Consider the following 22548-nt stretch of genomic DNA (forward strand, 5'->3'; position numbering starts at 1 on the left):
CTTGTAAATCATTCAGTCTGTGTCCGGGGCTTTGCAGTTTTCTTATTCTTCTCTGTCTAAACAGATCTGCAATCCCCAATGCTTTCACAGATAGCTGCGTCCTTAAGTGCTTGGGATTAGAAAGCAAGAAGATAATGATTGTTCTCCATTTCACAGGTGGGCAACTGGGGCACAGGTAGAGCAGATGAGCTGCTAGAAAGTAATGCTGTTTAGGATGGAGCCCCTTCTCCCTCAGGAACCAAATATCCAGCCTCTAAACCATGCTTCCTCTTATAAGCTATTTATAAAAAGTGGCTTTAATGCTTTGGGAATGGCATAAAACTTTTCTGCCTCCTCAACCGGTGAAACTGAAACCCACAGGAAAGAAAAAAGATTGCCAAAGCCTGCTGCAGGAGGATGGGCAGCTCCCTGCAGCTCCCCCAGCACCCAAAACCCCCTCCCTTCTCTAAATCAAGCCTGTAAAGCAAAAACTTCTGCAAGCCAAAAAATTGCTTAATTGCTTCAAATTGATTCCATGGTTTTATTAAGATATTTTCCCAGCTCTATTATGGTTAATTATTTGTATTACAGTAGACTCTGAGGCCCCAAGCAGAGATCAGGGCCCCATTGTGCTAAATACTGTACAAGCACATAATAACAAAATCACTCCTTGCCCCAGATAGCTTACAATTACATGGAGAGCTGCAGTGGAAACATACCACAGCTCATACGAACACCTTTTAAGGGAGGCTAACATTGATTTCAAAAGCTCAAAGGGTCCCTAGCAAGACCCTGTGCTGCTTTCATTGTGCATGCTCCCTGCAACCATGCTGTTCTTGCTGGATTCTGGTGGGAAAAAGTTTAGGGAGAATATTGACATACAACCAACAGAGGAAGACCCAGCCAGCCCAAGGGTTCAGAATGGGAAAGGTGGGGGGAAATAAAGAAGAGGGAAGAAAAGTGGGGAGATGAAAACAGGTTCCTGTCCTGCTTCCCCCCTCACCTTTTGTGTGTGCTTGGAAGCTCGGCTACGGAAGGTTCATGAGGGAGCTGTTTTCCCTGGGGATTTCCAGCCTCATTTTTCAGACGTAAAGTGTTCATCTGTTTGGGTAAAAGTTAAGAGGAGCACCCAGCTTTCAGATACTCTTTCAGAGACTCCGGACCCACTGCTGCTGTCTTCCTTTACTTCCCAGCCTGCGTGAGGAAGAGGAGTAAAAATGCAAAAAAGGAGCCCTGAGCTTCTCCTTCCTTCCATCCCATTCCATAGCTGAATCTCTGTAGCTGCATCTCGCTCATGCATGGGAGATCTTTTTTTGTCAAGGGGTCAGCACTGGGAGAGCTTTTCCATACCTGCAAGTGAGTAGGGAGAGTTTTGAGACCTCAAAGCCTTGCTGGAGGTGATGGTTGGGATGGGGAGCACGGATGAACAGCCAGCTGCTAAAGCAACTAAGGGTATTGCTTCTACCCCAGTGCTACTGAGCTCTGGGTCACACTCTGGGGATGCTCAGGAGGTGCCTTACAGAGACTCTGAGCATCTCTGCATTGCCCACCTCTGTCTTGTTCATTTCCCTGTGTCACAACCTGGGGTTGAGAGGATGAAAAAGGCAGCAAACTGTAGCCCAAAACCAGGGGAAAATCCAGTTGTTTCCAAACGCTAAACTCAGGACTCAAGCAGAGCAAGTACCTCTGGAGGTAACGCAGTGTCTGTGTCTGTGTGCATGTCTGTGTAAAACGGTCTTGCAGAATCCCCCAGCTTTAGCAAGGCTTTGAAAAAGAGCTGGGTGGTGATTCAAAATCCAGGTTATGACCTGTGACCTTTGGATGAGAAATTGTTGCCATTTAGGATGTGTTAGGAGGTCCATCCTTTTCATCAAATGCGTGTTTCTTCTTGCTGCGGGAGGCAATCACACCGGTATATCATTAACTCGCAGAAAAGGAGGCTGTAAAAGAAGTTGATGGGGGACCTTAGCCCACACCCTGCTGGGGTCTGCTCAGAGCACAATATCCCAGCGACCATGAGATTAAGCTAAAGAGAAAAGTGAAAATGCTTTTCAGGATTCACACGCCCTTTAGATTGTTTTATTAAACCATTTGAATAGGGATTTCCCTTTCGGCCGACAGCGGGGCCCGGCCAATGCATAGTTCTAGGTTGCTATGACTTAGTTGGTGCTGGCTAATCACAAGTGAGGGCAAATTTCATATAAAATATCTCGGGCCATTGTCAACCTAATGCAGCGTGACAGTGCCAGCACAAAGGGGGATTCATTCACCCCAGCAGGTAATAAGGACGATTTGCCATACCAACCAGGCAGTCTCGAGGGGGGCTGTCAAATACGATCAGAGCAGCGAAATGGAGCCTCACATTCCATTCTCAGGTGGGCGAAGGCGATCCTTTTGTTCGACCATGTTGCTTCTGATAACAGAATACAATTATATTCTTTTTTTCCCCCTTCCCTGTATGCTATTGACCAGCGGGGCTATTTTGCATAGCAGTCTTTGGGGTTTGCCTTTTTTTTTTCCCTTGCCTTTTTTTTTCAAAGATAGAAGGGACCCCAATGATCATTTAACCTGGAGCACACCCCAGAGAATTTCATCCCAGTCCTTCCCCCTCCTTTTCTACCTTCCCCTTTCATTAAGGACTTGGTCCTGCTACAATGAACATGCTCTATCTCTGATAATAAGCCCCAATTGGCACACAGTTTCCTTTTGTCTAGAGCCTTCCAGGGACATCAGGCCATTGGGGAGAAGAGAGGTTGGGGGCAATTTGTGGCGATTCAAAGAACTGAGAGGACCATACTGTTTCAGGATTCAAGATGGCTATGAAATATTCAAAAGAAGGCATCTACAGGATGGTGGGAGGGGGGATCTGACGCCCAGTGTTTCACACATGACCAAGCCAACAGAAAGACTGATAAAACGTGCATGCATTAAGCAGGGTAGGTAACCATACACGGTAATGATTAGATCGACAGAGAGATAGGGTGATAGAGAGAGAGATAGAGGGACCTTTGCTTTGCAGGTATCAGACTTGGGTTACTGATACCAGACCTTCCTGATGATTTGCCTATCTTGGGGGTCTGGTTACCTGCGATCACCTGGGGTTATTTTGACAGTAGGTAATTAGCAAGAACATTCCAGCCCTTGACCCACCCTCAGCTCACAGGAGGGCTCTGAGGGCAGCAGGGAGCACAGGCCCCAGTCCCAGCACCATGCACAAGGCTCCCAGGCTGCTCCAGTGTCTGACAATCTGGCTCTACCTGTTTCAAGTAGAGCCTGAAAGGTTTGGAATTGCGAGCACCACTCTGGAGGTTGCAACTCTGCTGTGCTGGGTGCAACAATAACCATAAGCAACCAGCAGAAAAAAAGTGGGGAAAAAAAAATAAATGAAATCATTCAGATGTTTCAGGGAAACTTGGCCTTCAGGATTTTACAAACTCTGTTAATCCAACCTCCTTCAATCCAACATTTCCTCTTATCTGTATCACCTCCATGTTCCCTGGCAGGAATTGCCCATTTAATAATTTCCCTCCAATGATCTGAATCACAGCTAATCTGATCAAATGTCTTTTTAGGGCCTTTCATCTTCCCAGGGATATGTTGACACTAGCATGCTGGTTCAGAGGAAACAACAACTCAATCAGAACTTCGCTCAAAACACAGATGGGACCCAAACCTAACCTTTCCTTTAAGATATGCAAAAGTGTGGTTAGCTTCTTGTTATTATGCTTTGCATTTGCATAAGTCTTTGCATTTAGGGGCTTGATTTTTAAAAGGATAAAAAAGTCAAACAAACCCCGGAGCTGGATTTTGATGAGAAACAGTGAAGAATCAGCCGGGCATGGAGTTGGTATGGCTTTCTGTAAAGAAGGGCACAGATTGAGGCATCACACAGACCCCAGTGTGGATCCACGGGGCAGGTACTGGCTAGCATCAGTTGCTGCAGTGTGGGTGCTGCAAAGCTTGCTCTTGGAGCCACCCCTAGTCCATTTCAGGGTTAAACCTGAAAGCCTTGATTACCTGAAGTCCCAAGGACTGCTTTTTTTTGCAAAGCAGGCTTCCCCAGACATAAAAATTAACCCACTTGGGAAATGCTGCTAAAAACTAGGGGATCTGAGACAAGTCTGCACACCAAACAATGGCAGCAGACCTTTGGATCTCATGGTTATATTGGCTCCAAATAATTCAGAGCAGTGTGTAAATCTACACTGACACTTGTGGTCTTACAGACTGATCTTTGAGGAATGGACTTAGTGCCACAACTTTCACCCCTCCGTCTTTCCTAATGGATAGGAGGCTCATCACTGAATAACAAATGTGGTATAATGATCCCCCTGTAAGGGGTAAGGGATTAATTAAGGAATCTTTGATGCCAGGCCAGGAGATGCTGCAGATGACCAACATGATGAGGTTGGTGAGGATGGGTCAGGGGAAATACGAGCAATGGAAGCAGGGGCCTCTCCTTAGAGGAGCTGAAGGAAGCTTGAGGCTGAGCCAGAGAGCTTATGTAAAAACCTTTCAGTTGGTTTATCTGATATGGGATCCTCTATTGCTACAATTGAGAGGAATGTGGTGAAACTGAAGCTCATCTGCCTCCAAGGCTGCCAGAGCCAATATTTGGTTTTCAACATTCCCAGTATTTTCCCCACAAGCAATGTCATCCTCACAGCAGCCATGACACCTTTGTGATCCTCCTCTTTCTCCTCCTCTACAATGGGAACAATGCTTGTTCCTCTCCAGCACTTGGGCAGTGTCTCTGCAGCATGATGGATCTGTCAGCTGGTATGTGCCAAGGGGTTCCCTGTTCTCTGGCTTCACCTGGTGCCATGCCAATATTTAATAGTTCTGATTGGCAAATGATTTGCTTCTTTGTGATCACAAAGCAAACAAAAAAAGCCTTTTTAATGGTTTTCCCCACCTTCCCTCTGGGGGAAGTATGTCCCATGCTCTGAGATGTGATCTACCGTTTCATAGAACCATAGAATGGTTTGGATTGGAAGGAACTTCTAAAGGTCATCTACTTACAACTCCTCTGCAATGAGCAGGGACATCTTCCACTAGACCAGGCTGCTCAGAGCCCTGTCCAGCCAGGCCTTGAACCCTGTCAGGGATGGGGCATCTACCACCTCTCTGGGCAACCTGTGCTACTGTCTCACCACACTCACTGTAAAAAGTTTCTGTCTTACATCTAGTCTAAATCTACCTTTTTTTAGTTTAAACCATTGCTCCTTGTCCTGTCACTAAGCCCCCATTAGTGCAAATTGCATCACAAAATGGAGGACATCATCCCCATGTCCTGAACCCTTGTTTTTTGGCTTTGAGGGATCTGCTGTTTGTCAAGTTTAGTGCAGAGGCCACCTGGGCTGATGGACTGGAATATCTTCTGCTGGTATGTGGGATAAGCAAGACTGTGTTGCTTCAGGTGGTCCTTACTTATCCTACACACAGATTTCAGGGCCAGCAGGCAATGCCGTTCATGTTAGTATAATCCAATAGCGATGTTTGTTACAGCTTCTGTGAGCTCTGACTCATCAGTCCCATTGGATTTCACTTCTGCTATTCAGAAAGTAGCTGTGCCTGCAAGGCTGTCAGTGTGAGCCTAAAAAAGCCCACTTCTCCTGGGGGTCACCATCTTCTTAACAACTGTTGAGGCTTTGGCCCAAGGTAGCTCTGAAAGCTACACTTCAGAACTGAGACCTTCCTCCAGCCTTGGCTTCAGTGCAGTTGCAAATAAGGATGCGTACTGACTTACACAGTCACTGACTTTCATACCATCAGTGCTTCAGCTCCTGCACCCATGATGAGGAGCATTTGACATTAGTTTTATATGGCATCCTTCTTTTTCATTCAAACTTGTACAACATGGTGTTTCATTCAAGCCCTTCTGGTTTAGCTTTCATCATGGACGTGTTTATGGGTGACCCTATCCACAAAAAACAGCATGGCTCTCTTCCCACTTCTTGGTAAGGTTTCTCTCCCAATGGAGTCAAGGAGGAGATCACATTGAGCTGATAGTGGCTGAGTAGTCCTCTTTATACTGCAGTTGAAAACAAAATTCAGCCTCACCTGAGACAAAGACTGGGCTTCCAAAACTCTCAAAGCTCATTTCACTAATTCCTCATCACCTTCTTTCCTTGAACAATGCCTTCCTCCCCTGCAACCCCAGTGATGTCTAACCTGTAAATAGAACTCCAACCACAGTAATCAAAAGGGAAATGAGCCACTAGGATGGCCCCGCAGTGTAAGAGGCAGGGCTGTGTGGGCTCCAGATACCAGAAGCACTACTGTGCCCTCAGTTTCATTTCCAGTTTCTTGGTTCTTTGGGTTTATTTAGGTTTTGAGGGGGTTTTAATGCAGTGTCAATGTAGTGTCAACTGTTGTACAAATTCTAACATGACAGCTATGGGTTTGTATCCCCTCGAGCCAAGCAGGGAATTGAAACCCTTCTTCACACTCCCTGAGTACATGCCCTAGCAGATGAATGTTGGAAAGACTTCACACCTTCCACCTCTCAAAGATGGATGGCTGGGTTTCTGAAGTAGCTGACACAACAGGTAGCTTTCTTTTCTCTTTCAGCTTTGCAAAATGAAGCTCAAAGAAAACAACATCTCCTTCCTGCAGTCCTGCCAAGCAGATATATTTTATTTTGCCTCACTTGCCAAGTGACTCTTCCAAGAGCCCTCAAGAAGTCTGTGGTGTCAGAAATCCAAGGCTTACAGCCTCACTATTGCTGTACCTTTTCTAGTGTGGAACAGAGTAGGACGCTCTACTCAAGAGTAGACATGCTAATGATGGCTGGGAGGAGTGGCTAAGATGTGGGAACTCTTTCACTGTCATACATCTCCAGTGTTTCACTCCAAGGGTTATGTTTCAAAATGAATGGTGACAAGGCCCTGGGCAGTAGAGGGTTGTTGGCAAGGGAGCCTTGTCTCCACAGAACAAAGTCAGTAGATGTCCTGGAGACATTAAGGTTCCCTTTGCTGAGGAGTTTCTACACCTTCAGAAGGACCATCTAGGAAAGTGGCATGTTGAGTGGAAACCCCTTAGAGCTTTCTTTTAAAGAACAGTCAGTGGAAACAGTTGTGCTCCCTTTCTAAAATACCACTTAGTTCTTCAGGCTGTAGTCCACAGGACTTGCAGCTTCATCTCCCAGCACATCTGAAGGTGGGCTATGTTGCCCTGTCCCAAGAACCTGCTGTTAACCACCAGGCCACTCTGCAGGGAGGAAGGGAAGATTTAGGATGTCAAGAACAGGGACAACAAGGTTCAGTACTATGGTACAAAGGTGATAAAAAGGGACTGTAGCATGTTAAGACCAATATTAACCATTCTGTTCATCCTTCTACGTCGCGCTAGTCCTCCCTCCCACACACCTGGGACATCTACCTGAGCTGGGGTTAATAATTTAGTCATTCAGAGGAAGATTCAGGGAAAATAAGTCACTGTCTGGGCAGAAAAACACACGAGAGAAGGTTTCATATACTAGAAAGTTGAGATATTTGTGTGATTATTCATTTGCCTTCCTCTTCCCACAACTTGATGACCCTCTGTTCATTTTTGGCACTTTGTGCCCACAATTCTGAAGACATCACTGAATCACAGATTCAATTGCAGGCTCCTGAGGAGATAAGCAGGACTGCCCTCAGGTGTATGGATAAGGAAGCAGAAGCACAGACAGACTAAATGATTTGTCCAAAGTCATATAAAAAATCCCTGAGAAAGCAGGAGCTCAACTCTTAGGTCACCTCATCCTCAGGTTTTTTAACTCCCATATGATTACTGCTCAGTCATGTGTTTTTGCATCCCAAGATTTCCCTTATGCTGAGGCAGAGTGGTCAGAGGTGTTCTGCACAGGACATCCCTGGAGAAATTCAAGGCCAGGCTCGATGTTGTCCTAGGCAACCTGATCTCACTGAAGATGTCCCTTCACATGGCATGGGGGTTGGACAGATGACCTTCGAAGATCCCTTCCAAACCAAACTATTCTATGATTCTGCTTCAGGTCTCAGCTTCACACACCAGGCTCCTTAAGAAACAGTTTCCAGAAGTGATCAGGGACTTGAAGATCCCTGCATTAGGAGGTGGCTACAAAGCATCCTTAGAGGCCCTTTGTATGTCTCAGTGCCTTTTCCGCTAATAGCCAACCCTCTCAAAAGGGTCCAGAAAAGTGTACCTCAAAGCACCAGCCATCCAAGGCTCTAAGTCCTGCAGGGAAACTCAGGACTAGGCAGAAATTAAACAAGCTGAAGCCAGAGCTTTGATGACCTTGTGCTGCACTGAAAACAAAGTGGTTAATATGCTCTTCAACATCCCCATGAGGTATTAGTCCCTATTAACCTTCTCTTGCCAGATGACTCTCCAGAAGCTCTCTTCAAGTCATAACGAGCTGCTTGTCTCCTGCTACTAGAACCACCCAGAGAGGAATGAAGTGACCTGACAAATATACTGCACTTTCTTGTTATCTTTGCTAAGTCTCTTGCATTTTTATATGGCACCTTAATAACCCCTCATTTCCATTACAAGTGCATGCTTTCCTTCTGCTTATCTGTATCTCTATACACTCCTCCATTCCTGCAGCCACACAGCCTTCGGCTACAACCTGGGGAGCTCTTCGGAGCTCAGCAGGGTCAGGTCTGCTTAGTAATTGGAGGACAGTCCTATAAGTTAGGAGGTGGCAGGACGTGATTCACGCGATGGCGCTCTTCCATCTGCGTCAATATTGAACTCGGTGCCTTAAGTTAGGGGTAGGAGATGTAAACCTAGTGCCCTAATTTCTTGGAGTCATTAAGAGGTAGGCTGCAACTTTCTCAAGAGACAAACTCCTAACCTCAGTGCCCGAGGCCAGATCTCAGTTTCTTTGCTCTGCCTGCCTACATTCCCCAGGTAGTTACGATCAGATACAATGCTATTTGCTTCCTGTTGTGTGCTGTTAAGTGGTGACTGCACTCCACCCCAGAGGTGGCTGCATTTCAAAAGCAGGGGAGTGATTACAGCATATACAAGCTGTAAAAGGCATTGGGCTCTTTCTGGGAAGAGAGCTGAGTATAATAGGTGCTTCTTAAGGCAAATCCTATCAATAGCCACCTAGAGCTGTAGGCTTTCGGGAAGGACTAGCAACCATCAAGAATTTAGGTAACGGACTTGGGATTTAGGATTGGGTGTCCTCCTGGAACTGCTTGCTCAGCTTCCAAGTCCTGGAAAATGCAGAAATTCTGCAGACCCTCTTGCTGTTGTCTGAAGTTCCCTGGGCTTTGGTGAGCTCTGCAACTGCATGCACAGAGAAAGATCTCTGTTCTAAGCTAATGGCTCCTACTGAAGCCCAGATGGAATCCATGACCTGTGGACTTCTACGCCAAGGGTACCCATCTCAAACCCATCTAGGAGAAGTTTTTCTGAGCAAACACTGTGCGTGTAGGTGCTCTCTTTTCAGTCGTAGCATGGCAAGGCGCAGGGGCTCTCTGTGGCACTTGGCAAATGTCTATTCAGCACCTACAGCACCGTCCCAAAGAGCCAAAGGCCTAGATCAGGTCTCTCTTCCTGAGCAGAGAAAGGGATGATTCCCAAGTGATGAGAGCTAACCTACTCAGGCAATGTGCTTTAGCCACTACTTCTGTCAGATAGAAGGGAGGAAAAGAACTGTAGAATAACAGAATCACAGAACTGCAGAATCATATAATGGTTTGGGTTGGAAAGATTCTTCAGATCATCCAGTTCCTAACCCCCTGCCATGGGCAGGGACATTTCCCACTAGACCAGGTTGCTCAAGACCCCATTCAACCTGGCCTTACACACTTCAGGGATGGAGCATTCACAATTTCCTTGGGCAACCTGTTCCATGACCTCACCATTCTCACCGTAAGAAGAATCATCTTCCTCTCCTGTCCATGGTATAGCAGTGCATCAAAAATCAGCTTCAGTAACTCAAGTTTCATCAGGACCCAAATTAAATGCTTCTATGCAAACACATGTAGTATGGGGAATAAACAAGAGGAGATAGAAATGTGCACACTCCTGTAGGGCTATGTTATTGGTATCACACAAAAGTGGTGGGATGGCTGCTGTTACTGGAGTGTTAGTGTGGAAGGATACAAGCTCTTCAGGAAGAACAGTCAGGGGAGACAAGAAGGGGGGTCTACCTCTATGTCAGTGACCAGCTGGAGTTCATGGAGCTTTACCTGGGCATGGATGAGGAGCCAACAGACATTGAATGTCCTGCACTGATGAACAAGGAGCTCCTGGAGAAACTCCAGCAAAAAAAAAAAAAAAAAAAAAGGAAGCTTACACAGTGTGGAAGCAAGGACAGGTAGCCTGAGAGGAATACAGAAAAATTGCAAGAGCGGCCAGGGAATAGGGTAGAAAAGCTGAAGACAGGATAGAATTAAGTCTGGACAGGGACATCAAGAGCAATGGGAAAAGATTCTGTAAAAAGAAGATACATAAAAACAACTGAAGTCATCTACTTGGACTTGTGCAAAACATTTGACAATGTCCTACAAGACATCCTGATTTGACAGACAGGCCACTTGGTGGATAAGGAACTGGCTGGATGGTCTCACTCAGAGTTTCTGTCAGGGGCTCAGTGTTCAAATAGAGATCAGTGACAAGAGGCATTCCTCAGGGGTTGGTGTTGGGACTGACGATGTTCAATGTCTTTATGAATGACATGGACAGTGGAATTGAGCACCCTCAGCAAGTTTCCAATGACACCAAACTGTGTGGTGCAGTTGACACAATGGAGGGAAGGCATGTCATCCAGAGAGACCTGGACACGCCGGCGAGGGGTGACAGTGCCAGCATCATGGATTTCAACAAGGCCAAGTTCAATTTCCTACACCTGGGTTGGGGCAATCCTAAGCACAAACACTGGCTGGGGGAGACTGTATTGAGAGCAGCCCTGAGGAGAAGGACTTGCGGGTGTTGGTCAATGTGGAGCTATTAGAGCAAATCCAGAGGAGGCCACGAAGATGGTCCAAGGGCCAGAGCACCTCTGCAATGGAGACAGGCTGAGAGAGCTGGGGTTGTTCAGCCTGGAGAAGACAAGGCTCCAGGGAAACCTTAGAGCAGCTTCCAGTGCTTAAAAGGGCCAACATGAAAGCTGGAGAGGGGCTTATGACAATGGCCTGTAGGGACAGAACAAGGCAGAATGGCTTTAAACTGATATAAGGGAGATTTTGATGAGATCAGAGGAAGAAGTTCTTCCCTGTGAGGGTGGTGAGGCCCTTCTCTGGTTGCCCAGAGAAGCTGTGGCTGTCCCATCCCTGGCAGTGTTCAAGGCCAGGTTGGATGTGGCGTGGGGCAACGTGGTCTAGTGGAAGGTGTCCCTGCCTGTGGCAGGAGGTTGGAACTGCGTGATCATTAAGGTCTCTTCCAACCCAAACCATTCTATGATTCTATTAAAAGGTTCAAGGTTGCTTAAACCACAATGAGGGGAGATGGAAGGCATTCTCAGCTATTATCTCATCAGCCACTATACCCTCTACCTACCTACCAGAGGGAAATGGCACTCATCCCACTAGCTTATCTGACTGGCTTCTACAAGCCTTCACAGACCGCAGGGGTGGTAATCAATGTCCTTGGAGACATCATGCAAAAATCCCCACCTCAGTATTTGGTTTCTGGATCCCAGCTGTGCTTAGGTAAGTGCAAGATGCCAAGTCCCCAGTCCTGTTAAAACTGGACTCATCTATTTATGCTCAAAAGTTGAGCTTTCACACAGCTCATGAACGGCATCACCATTTGCAGGAAGCTGGGATCCTCCAGGCTGGACAGATGCTGAACAAGGGCTTTTCAAAATCACATTTTGGAATTGAGGGTTCCTGCATTTTCCTTTTTTGGTTCTAGCCCTCAGTGTCTTACTAACCTCATGATGTGCATTGACAACATGTTCCAGGACATTGCTCATACCTTCGGCTTGTATGTTCATGTACATTATTTGATTTGCATATTGTTGTATTTGGTTCTCTTCCCAAAGCTAAGCGGTGCTGCACAAGTTCTTGCTTAAGCCTTCAATCCAGCCGGGGCTGATCTGCAAGCATGCAGTTTTGATTTCTCCCCAAGAACATGTTGGCTTTTAGGCTTGGCGTGTTAAATTGTCTTCATGTTAGTAAAGCCTGGAAGCATCTAGATGGTAAAGATTAAGACAAAATGTCCAGAGAAAGCTCAGATCAGCAAAATACAGAACAGAAAAGGTTTGAGTGGTTTCAGGTAGGCACCTCGTCAGCTGATGAAAAGCTCAGTAGAAGCTGGTGAAGCTACATCAGCTGCAAACCTGATATTTTCCCTGTATGGATTCATTCAATATTTCAGCACTGTCCTAGATCAGTCATCTGAAAGGTATCGTTGACAACATGCTTTCTTGTTTTATAGGCTCAAGGTGAGCTCGTGTGGGAGACAGTATAGGAGGTTAAGAGAGGCCCGTTATGAGAATCTTTGTGTCTTCTTAGAATTGCCTCAAGGGTTTGAGAATATCCCTGTTTGTTTTAAAAGTGTCATTTTGCTGAATCCAAGAAGTATTCAGTAGTGTTTTCTGAGGTGTTGTGTGGAACTGTCATTTCTAGTGAGTGAAGAAAGATACTGAGACCAAAACTGGAGGGGAATCAACTCATTTCCAGTCCCCTTGGTAGGGGCCTTAATTAGGCAAGTGAGCAAAACTTTTGATAGATGCAAGATGCCACAGATTAAACACTGCCTGTAAGTGAGCTTAAGAAAAAGAAGGTGGTCTCAGGATGGAGCGTGGGGGCAATGTTTAGTTTACATAGTGAAGTTTGGGAAGTATCTGGCCATCCTGGTATTTTCCAATTTCAAGCCATCAGAAGCTCTCCTAGCTGAGGAGGAGGAAGTGCTTTACCTCGTTCAGGTCCTACCACTAATGGTGGAGGCTGTAAATAAGTACAAACATACATTTTCCATGTTATGGGAACATAGCTCAAATTCTGTGCATCTGAAGCCAAGAGTGTAGCTCAGGATATGGATACATGATGCATAGCCTGCAAAGTACCATATAGCATATTATGCACAACACCTGAAAGTCAGGTTTGCACTGCTTTTTCTTTTGCCATAGCCCTATCCTAAGACCTCAGGATGACCTCAGTCAAAACTGCTTGGCTGACCTCAGTGACCTTGAATCAAGCCTGGTCCTGTCTACACAGGAGTTTATTTCCTAGTATACAAAAATGTCTTTGGAGTAGGTACAAGGAGGACCACAGGAAAGAGGAGAGTTTTTTGGGCTTCTGACATACCCTCAAGGGAAGGTGTTCACAAGGCTGATCAAAGCCATGTGTGGTCCCTTCACTGTCTGCTATTCATTGATTTCTCTCTTTCACAGCTACCAGGGAATCAGCCTTTGTCCATGCCATTGCCTCTGCTGGAGTGGCTTTTGCGGTGACCAGATCCTGCGCCGAGGGCTCGGCCACCATCTGCGGCTGTGACACCCGCCACAAGGGCTCTCCAGGGGAAGGCTGGAAATGGGGGGGCTGCAGCGAGGACGTTGAGTTTGGGAGCATGGTGTCTCGGGAGTTTGCGGATGCACGAGAGAACAGACCAGACGCTCGGTCAGCCATGAACAGGCACAACAATGAAGCTGGAAGGACCGTAAGGATATTTAGTTTCACCTTTCTCAGTCTCCCATTAATCTTTTCTTACTTGCCATAATGAACACTGGGAGGGAATTGAGGGGAATAACCAAACATAAATCTGAGCAGTTTTACATCATGAAATGGAGGAGGGACATGACTTTAAACTAGATGAGGGCAGGTTTAGATTAGATATTATGAAGTTCTTCCCTGTGCGGGTGGTGAGGCCCTGGCACAGATTGCCCAGAGAAGCTGTGGCTGCCCCATCCCTGGCAGTGTTCAAGGCCAGGTTGGATGGGGCTTGGAGCAACCTGGTCTAGTGGAAGGTGTCCCTGCCCAAATACAGGAGTTTGGAACTGAATGAGCTTTAAGGTCCATTCTAACCCAAACCATTCTGTTATTCTATGATACCTGTACCATGACAGTTCTTGTCAGGGAGGTGACTGATGTACCTGATCTATGAAAGTTTTAAGTAAATTCACCCGCCTAGGTGTAAATGTCTACCTTGGAGTCAGTCCTCCAGACCTCTTTTACAGAAAATGGGTGAAGATAGACAGGTATAGGATGTGATTTCATCTCAGCTTGAAGAAGAAATTTGAAATAGCTCAGTTAATGATGCCTGAACTGTGCCCGTTCCCCTCCACTGGAAGGTGGATTGTACAGCCAAAGATGTCTGTTCTGTAGACATTTGAAGTTAAATGTGATAGACCAAGGTTTATGGGGACCTTTCAGTTGTTTAAACAAATTCATTTTAGTATAAACTGAGATATCCTGAAGTATTCAGCCTTTCCTTGCACTGCTAATGGGAAAGACTGTGTGTGTCCTGCAGGACCTCTGCCGTCTCATGACAGATAGATACCTTAAACACACCTGGAGCTCACGAATGGCACTAGGTGCATGTGAACAGCTGTCCTCACACAGGCTAGGACTTTGGTGTGAGCTCCTAAGGTGGATACTGTCAAACCCTGGTGGAATTACTCCACCTCACACCACAGCAGAGAAGGTCTGAAATAAGGAATTCAACCTTTCAAATACCACTATAAACAAAAAATTGTCTGCAATGTAGGTGACTACAAGCAATGATTTGGTTTCCTGCAGCACTTGCCCAAATTCTCCCAGGTACCCCAAGGTATTGTGCATTGCTGGGATAGGTAATGAGACCAATAGGACTGTGGAGAAGGTGGGTAGAGTGAAAAGGAGGGATTTGCCTTTAAGTGAGAGCCCTTGGAAAATCTGAGCTTCGAGCAAACATCCCTGTGATCATGAGCCTGCGGAGGTCTTTTTACTGTAAGTCTTGTTACTTAACACTGAGATACTTTGGGACATTTTACAGATGTCAAAGGTTAGAGAGATGTTACACCATTATCTGAAATCCTCCTGTTTTACAAAGCAGCAGTGTTTTCCACTCTCACAGTGGCAGCACTCACAGGGTAGCTCTTCCAGGCCTCCATACTCAAGCATTTCCAGCTAAACCTGAGCCATAGGCAATGTTTCATATTAGTTCCCATATAAACTCAACCCCTACCACTATGCCAGAAGCTTTGATTAAGTTCAGCATGATTATATGAACCAAACATTTTGTGGTTCTCTCTCATCACTAATTACAACCTCCTTTGCGGCGGGTTATACTCCGTAAATAACACAGGAAAACACCTGGTGAACACCAAGGTGCTGATTCATGGCAAATCTTTTGGACTCAGGCTGGCACTAGTCTGTTCATGTACCTGAAAATTTGCTGATCAGTCTGAAAATGCAGATTATCAAGTAAGTTGCATAAAGCTGTCTCCCACCTCAGAATACTGGAGGGCAACACCTCTAGAAACCTTCAGACTAATTTCATAAGAGGTAGTAGTAAACTTTGGGGATCAATAATCACCTTCCCATTTATTCCAGGACAATGTTTTACGCTGAAGTCTGAGTCCTTCAAAATCAAAAGTTGGGCTCCTATTTTTTTTTAATATGGTTTTATAAAAATCATAAGTATGGCTTAAAAATACAAATGCATTACTTTTCAGGTTTCTGAACATAGCCACAGCAAGGCTAAGTGGGTTTAGCAGTAGCAGTCAGTTTAAAGGATGGAATTCTGTGCTAGACAGTTAGGACATTCTGTATTTCTTTAGCTTCCAGTGGAATATCTGTGTATTTAATTTATGAAGACATTGTTTAATAGATTTGTGTGTTCTTCGCTTCTCTGGTAGATGCGTCTGAATTGTGTTCTCGGGTGATCATGCTGCAATATTCACACATGAACATCGATAAGATAGAAGTTAGTATGCAGAGAAATCTCTCTGGCCCTTAGTGAAAGCACTAATGATTAAATTTGGTGTGCGAATTAGAGATAGTCACAGAGAACAATAAAGTTGCAGAGGTTTTACCTGCCTTTGACCCAGCATCTGTGAAGGGCATTTTCAGGAGGATACAGTGATTTCTGTTCACAAGAGTGTAAATAGATCTGTGAAAACACTGCAATTCTTTGGGAAATCCTGGCTAAATAACAGAATATAATATATGTTTTGATTACGGGCTAATGTTTTCCTTCTTCTTTGCCTTTCCTCTCCTCTTTTTCAGTCTATTATTGAACTCATGCATCTTAAGTGCAAATGTCATGGCCTCTCAGGCAGCTGTGAAGTGAAGACCTGCTGGTGGTCTCAGCCAGACTTCAGGGTCATCGGTGACTACCTCAAGGACAAGTATGACAGTGCTTCTGAAATGGTGGTGGAAAAACATCGAGAATCCCGTGGCTGGGTCGAGACCCTCAGACCCAAATACAACTTTTTCAAGGCTCCAACTGAGAAGGACCTGGTTTACTATGAGAACTCACCAAACTTTTGTGAGCCCAACCCTGAGACAGGCTCCTTTGGAACCCGTGACAGGATCTGTAATGTCACTTCCCATGGGATTGATGGTTGTGACCTTTTGTGCTGCGGCCGTGGGCATAATACAAGGACTGAGAAACGGAAAGAGAAGTGCCACTGTATCTTCCACTGGTGCTGCTACGTCCGCTGCCAGGAGTGCATACGGGTCTATGATGTCCACACGTGCAAATAAAGCAGGCAAAACCCTTTGCTGGGCTCCAAATGGAGAAATGGATTTGAGCCTACTTCCTCTGAGGCTGCAGACATGAGAGAAGGCTACTTTTTTTGATATTAAAAGAATAAAAACTTTTAAAAAGGCTAAAACTGGTTGGATAGAATAGGTCTAATGACTTCTGGGCTATCCTGAGGTACATCTGGCAGTCACACAAGTTATGCCCCAACAATGCCTCCTGTAGGAGACAGGTTTTTCAACCAGCTGACAATACAGAGCTGGAAAGAAGAGCATTAGCAAAGGCATGGATTTGCTCTGCTCTCACCCACTTGAAGTGACTCGTGTGATTAAGTGTCCTTTGAAAGACTTGCATTTTCCTAAGTATCTCCTTTTCCCTCAGCCAGATAAAGGCTGTGTCGGACAGCAGCTCTAGGCTTTCTGAGATCTATCGACACAGCCAAATGTCAAGACTCTGTGTATAATATGAGCAACAACAGCAGCAAAAGAAATAAAAGTAGGTAAATTCATAATAAAAAAAAAAATAAATAATGCAAATACTCCTTTGCCCTGGAACCAGAGAAGTCTACAAATATATTATAGAGCTGTAGAGTGGGCAGCCTTTTCACATGAACTTTTTAGCATAGTAGCTTCTGTCAGATTTGACATAGAATTCAGTGACATCTGTAGAGAGCAGGAGAGGGAGAAGGGGAGGGAAAGAAAGAGAAAAAACTGCCAATGGTTTCCTTCAAATGCCCTGCTGGCACTCAGGTGGTGTGCACGGTATGGAAAAGTTCATTGCCTGACCTGTGAAGTGAAAAGGACTCACTATGTGTATTGAAAAGGAGACCGCCCCACAGAGATGTTGCTCCAGCTGTCGCCTGTCACAAGGCTCAGCCAATGAGTCTCTCTTGGAAGCATGCAGTGCAGAGCGAGATCCCTGGGGTTGGACACTCACTGCTGGGCATAGGATATCTCCTCAGCATCCCAGCTTGTTCCTGGAAAGGAGGAAAGGGAAAGTGTTCACCCCTTCCACCTCATTAGAAAATACTGCCACCAAGAGTGGAAAGTGCACTTAGTCCATCCTCTCTCTGCACCTCATGAAGTCTTCCCCCTGGGCACTTAGCAAAAGCCTTAGACCACAAATCTGTTGGGAACAAGACTCTGAAGGACTGCTTGTCACCTGCTAATTTACATGATGGTGAGCCAGCCCACCACCACCGCACCCCACCAGATGGAACAGTTTCAGACTTGAGACAGATTTTGTTCCAAACCTAATTTCTACAGCTATCCACATCTCTAAAAGTGGCACAGACTAAACCACACAAACCCCAGACTCTGAAGCAGCCCAGAGTCTGGGCAAGTTTGGACACAGAGACAAATCCCAGCGTTGCAGTTCTGGCTCATCTCTGCTGTTCACCTTGGACTGCCTGCCTTTGAATGCTGCTCTACTTCTGATTTCAGATCAGGATTGCCAGTTTACAGAAACAGCTCTTGCCTCCTCCATGGTCATCAGGGTTTCCTTCAGCAACATGGGTATCAGGCATGAATCTCATCCCACCACCTTGGCTTTTATAGCACTGTAACTCTCCTTGAGTTATTCCTGGTCAACGCTGGCATATAGAATTGTTATTAACCAAGCAAAAAGTAGTAGCCTGTTTAGCCTCAGATGCACTTGTCCTGCATTCTCTTTGCCTTACCCATACCTTTGGGTTCCTACCTTGGAAAAGGACAATGGATTGATATTTTTAATTCCTCTTCAGTACCAGAAAGGAAACGGGGCATGATCTAACACCCAGTGACCCATAAGAGTCTTTTCATCATGATATTGTAATGACTATTGGCTAGTTCACACCTGCACATCTATGCAGAGAAATCAGGGAGCTCTTCTCTTCCTGCATGCCAGTTTATTCCAGAGAATCAAAGCAGGGAGTATGCAGAAGAGGCAGGAAACAAACAGAGTTTAATCCCATCAGAGAGAAAACAGGAAGAAATTATGCCTCCAAGGGCTGACTCTGAGTCATGGCGTCTCCTGGGACTACTCCTAGGCTGGTGTAGTTTGTGCATCACCCATTTGTCTCAGGGCTGTGCCCAAGGGCACAAGCAAGCTTTGCTTATTGATGGAGGCACTTCTATCAGTGCTCTGCAAAAAAAAAAGGTAGAATGCAATGAGAGCAGAGATACAGAAAGGAGGGAAGGAGAACGAAAAAGATCAAGGGAGGAAAAGAAAAAAATGGGGAGAAAAACAATCAGTCATATTTGTATATGTAAACGTTGCACCCAATGGATGGCCACACACCAACTGGTAGAAAGTAACAAAACAGTAAAAACTGAAAGAAAGATGGAACATCTAATGGATGTATGACTGACTTATGTAATACAGACTGTGAAAAAAGGAAAACAGAGAATGAATCCACTGGAGCATGAAATTGCCACAATAACTAATTTTCAAACACAAGATGTCAAGAAAGGAAATATGGAAGAAAACCATATATGCAATAGAAGACATGATGAATTGGAAAAGGTGGGACAAGGAAAGATTCATCTCATTTACTTAATATGCTGCAGTAGCAGTCACAGCGAGAGATGTTAGACATGTCCCACCAGGTACTTCTGTCACTAAATGGTTCCCCGAGAGTGAAGATGCAAATCATTGCAGGTCACAGTCCCTGACAATCGATTGACTTCAGAAGGGTCACACCCACAACTAATTTACCCTAATGTGTTTGAGCAAAATGGTTTCAAACTCTGTCTTTTATACCATAACAGTGAAGAAACGGGTTGAAGGATATGGCTCCGAATATGGGAGCTGGACTCTGACCACAGCCCATCCACAGCATGCTAACATCCAGTGTTTCTGCTTTTGCACCAAAACCAGGCCCAGCATCACTAGCAGGTGAAGCTCTTTGGGAAGCATGGGGGGAAGAAAAACCAACAAAAACTGACTAGGCATTTTCTGAGCAATTGCCTCTTAAGTTAAACAGATTTTGGCTGCAGCACTGGAATTTATCTCATCTGGCTATGTCATCTAGTCTAAGCTGTTTGTCTAGTTTTCTGCTAGGAAAAATGGCAAGAAACAAACAAGGCCAGAAGTTGATTCATTATAGCCTAGGATGGTATCTAAGCTACGTGTGGTAAACTGCCCACTGGGTGTACCTCTGTCTTTCCTCTGACTTTAGCTGATGAGCTCATACTAGATGATGAGCTTTTAGATGGGTACAGTCTGATGATGTGAAGTCCACCATGAGTCAAGGAGGTGAAGCTACAATCTGATCATCAGCTGAGATGGTCTGGAAGTTGCACTCCTTCATTCAAAGCTGGGGTCAGGCTGTCAGGCTTGAAACAGCAGAATGGTTGGGGACTGCCACCCCGTTCAACGGATTTTTAATGAAGCCTATGCATAATTGTTAAGTTTTATTATGTAATTGGTCATCCACTATGATGATACAATGTAAGGGGTTGAGCAGTTGCTACTAAAGTTAATGAAAAATACCTGTGTGAATTTTGTTTATCATCCCAAGTGCATCTGAGGGTCCTAGTCCTTGATCTGGTTCTGCCTACCTATAAGGAGGAAAGAGGGAGAGCCTGCTAGGGGTCTGGGAGCATGTTGAGTGCACATGCTAGGCTTGCATCTGACCCCATGGCTTTGGTGAAAGGATTTGGGTCATCATTCCTTAGTACACATGAATTCAGAAAGCGTCATTGGAAAACTAAGATCCCAGTCCACTGCCTACACTAGATGTCTCAAGTCAGGATTGCCACTGTATTGGTATGAAAGATTGAGTCAGTGATGAGTGAGGTGCCCTTCCTCCCTACACCTCATCATGCCTGCATTGAGTTTCATTTAGGAGATGGTTTAAATTGAACCCAGAGCCACCTTCTGCCTCGGGTTCTTCCATTCTGTGAAAATGATAGGAGCTTCCTTATGTAGGGGACTTAGGGTTTCATTCAATAATATCAACACCTGGTGACATTTTAGGTGCCCTACAATATCCTATTGGGATCCAGCCTTTGCTTCAATGGCATAGAACTCCTACAAGTCTTAAACTTGGGCAGATATGTCAAAGACTGTAGGGTGTGCAAAATGACATGAGATGCCTCAGTGTAGACAGTTGAATTGAGCACTTGTCTGGAAATGGTGTTCAGTCAAAACTTCCCCTCCACTTCAGTTGATCTCGGTAATGCACCCGTCTATAGTCAAAAGGAAAAGAACATTAATATCCAACAAATGGGAGCTGACCAACTCAACCTCCATGATCCATGGTGCCCTTCTCTTCAGTCTTCACTTCTTGTGAGGTTTGTCTTCAGGCAGATGGTTTGTATCAGGGATGTGTCTTGCAGTACCAGGGAAAAGGGAGAAGATATCATCCAGCCAAGTAACACAGATGAAAAAATACAAATAAAAAAAAAAAAGAATATAACTCCATCCTCCTACATGCTGCTATCCAACTTTTCCTTTAGCTGAACAGACTTGTTTGACAGGGCCCATCAGTTCCACATCCAGCCTTATGAAAGACAGTGGAGTTACCTGCAAGGGGTGAATTTGGCTTCATCTCTTTTCTTTCTATGAAAGAAATGAAAGTTTAGGATTTTTTTTTTCTTTTTTTTTTTTTTTGCTTTTGTTTAGTTTTAGAATTAGGGGGCTTCTCTTTCTCAGAGAAAAGAAAAACATGGGGAGGGAAATGCATGATATTTTCTATTACTTGACCCCCAGTGTGTCTCTCTTGGCTAAGTGTCATACTTATCACTGACAGTTTCCTCCAAAGCATTTTGAAGTCTCCAGAATTTTTCCACTGCTTACGAGGGGCTTTGTGTACAGAACTAAAGCACATGGGATCTAATCTTGGGAGGAGACTACATAAACAACCACACCTCAAAATGCAACATGGTGCAGAAATCTCTCTGTCAGCACCAACCACATCATCCCTGCAGACAGAAGCACTATAGTCTCAGCTGAACACTGCAGGATTTCTGTGTTAGCAAACCTGAGAAAGCAATTTCTTCTGCCCCTACATCTAAAACATTTTTAAGGTTTTCAGTGCATTCATATCTATTGTCTCAGAGATGTCCAAGGGTTATAGTACATTTGTCATGTGTGTTCACATGCTTGTCATGCCTCTATTCTTAAATTCAAATACAGGAGTAACATTATGAGCTTTGGAGAAACCCTGAGCTTTAGATCACATTTTTAGCATCAAATAGAGGTGTCAGTGCTGAAAATCTGGGGCTAGGTGTTCTTGGTGATATTCAGGGTTACAGCATGAGCACTCTGCAGGAGCTAGGAGATGTGAATCCAGTCTTGGGTTCTACTCTATGAAATTACTCCAGGGTTCTGTTGATGCCTTAGTGATATTGCTTTGGAAAGATAAGACAAGGCCATGAAAAGGCACCAAATCAAAGTGTCCTGCAGACACCTTGCACATGATTAAATAGGCTACCCATAGGAAAATGACTCCTGGCTCTTCCAAAGACCTGCTCCAGAGCTGAGGTTGCTGTGAAAGCAACACTGCTGTCTGTGGCATGGCGAGTGAATGGAATATTTGCTTCGATCTGTCAGTCATGTGCCCAAGCAGCTGCTTGGATGAGAAGTAGAGAGTGTTAAATAATGGGAGAGAAGGTGGACTGGGCAGGAGGAGATCTCATCTCTTCTTCATTGCTATGTATCCTATTTCCTACCTGAATCTTGTCTGGGCAGCAGCAGCAGGACCTGGCTTTCTTTTTTCTGAATTCTTTTCTTCATGGCCTAGCTCCCCCCATTCACGTTTCCTGCCCTCTCATGTGCTCCAACAGAAGCAACTGATCTCCACTTCATCACTACGCAGCAAGAGAACAGGACCCTCCTGCCTCAGCAGTTAATGGCTGCAAATTGCAGATACTTCCATTTGGTGGGAAACAGAGGCTCCTGTGGACTTCATTTTGAGAGAGAGGTGTTTAGTCCTCATTCCTGACACTTCAAGTGTCTTTATGGATTTAAGAA

At 45.1% G+C, this 22548-nt stretch overlaps 1 protein-coding gene across 1 annotated transcript in view; it reads left to right on the plus strand.

Annotated features, from left to right (window-relative positions):
* Window positions 1–22335, plus strand: part of WNT3A (Wnt family member 3A) — a 91855-nt gene extending 69520 nt beyond the window's left edge. Inside the window, exons 3-4 of the mRNA XM_061354734.1 lie at window positions 13301–13566; window positions 16116–22335. Of these exons, the coding sequence (XP_061210718.1) occupies window positions 13301–13566; window positions 16116–16595 (746 nt within the window). The 3' untranslated portion in view covers window positions 16596–22335. The remainder of the gene's footprint in view (window positions 1–13300; window positions 13567–16115) is intronic.
* Window positions 22336–22548: the final 213 nt, after the last annotated feature.

Source organism: Neopsephotus bourkii, unplaced genomic scaffold (assembly GCF_033783945.1).
Source record: "Neopsephotus bourkii isolate Nb327-2 ecotype Australia unplaced genomic scaffold, CSIRO-AGI_Nbou_v1 NB_745, whole genome shotgun sequence".
Classification (NCBI taxonomy): Eukaryota; Metazoa; Chordata; class Aves; order Psittaciformes; family Psittacidae; genus Neopsephotus; species Neopsephotus bourkii.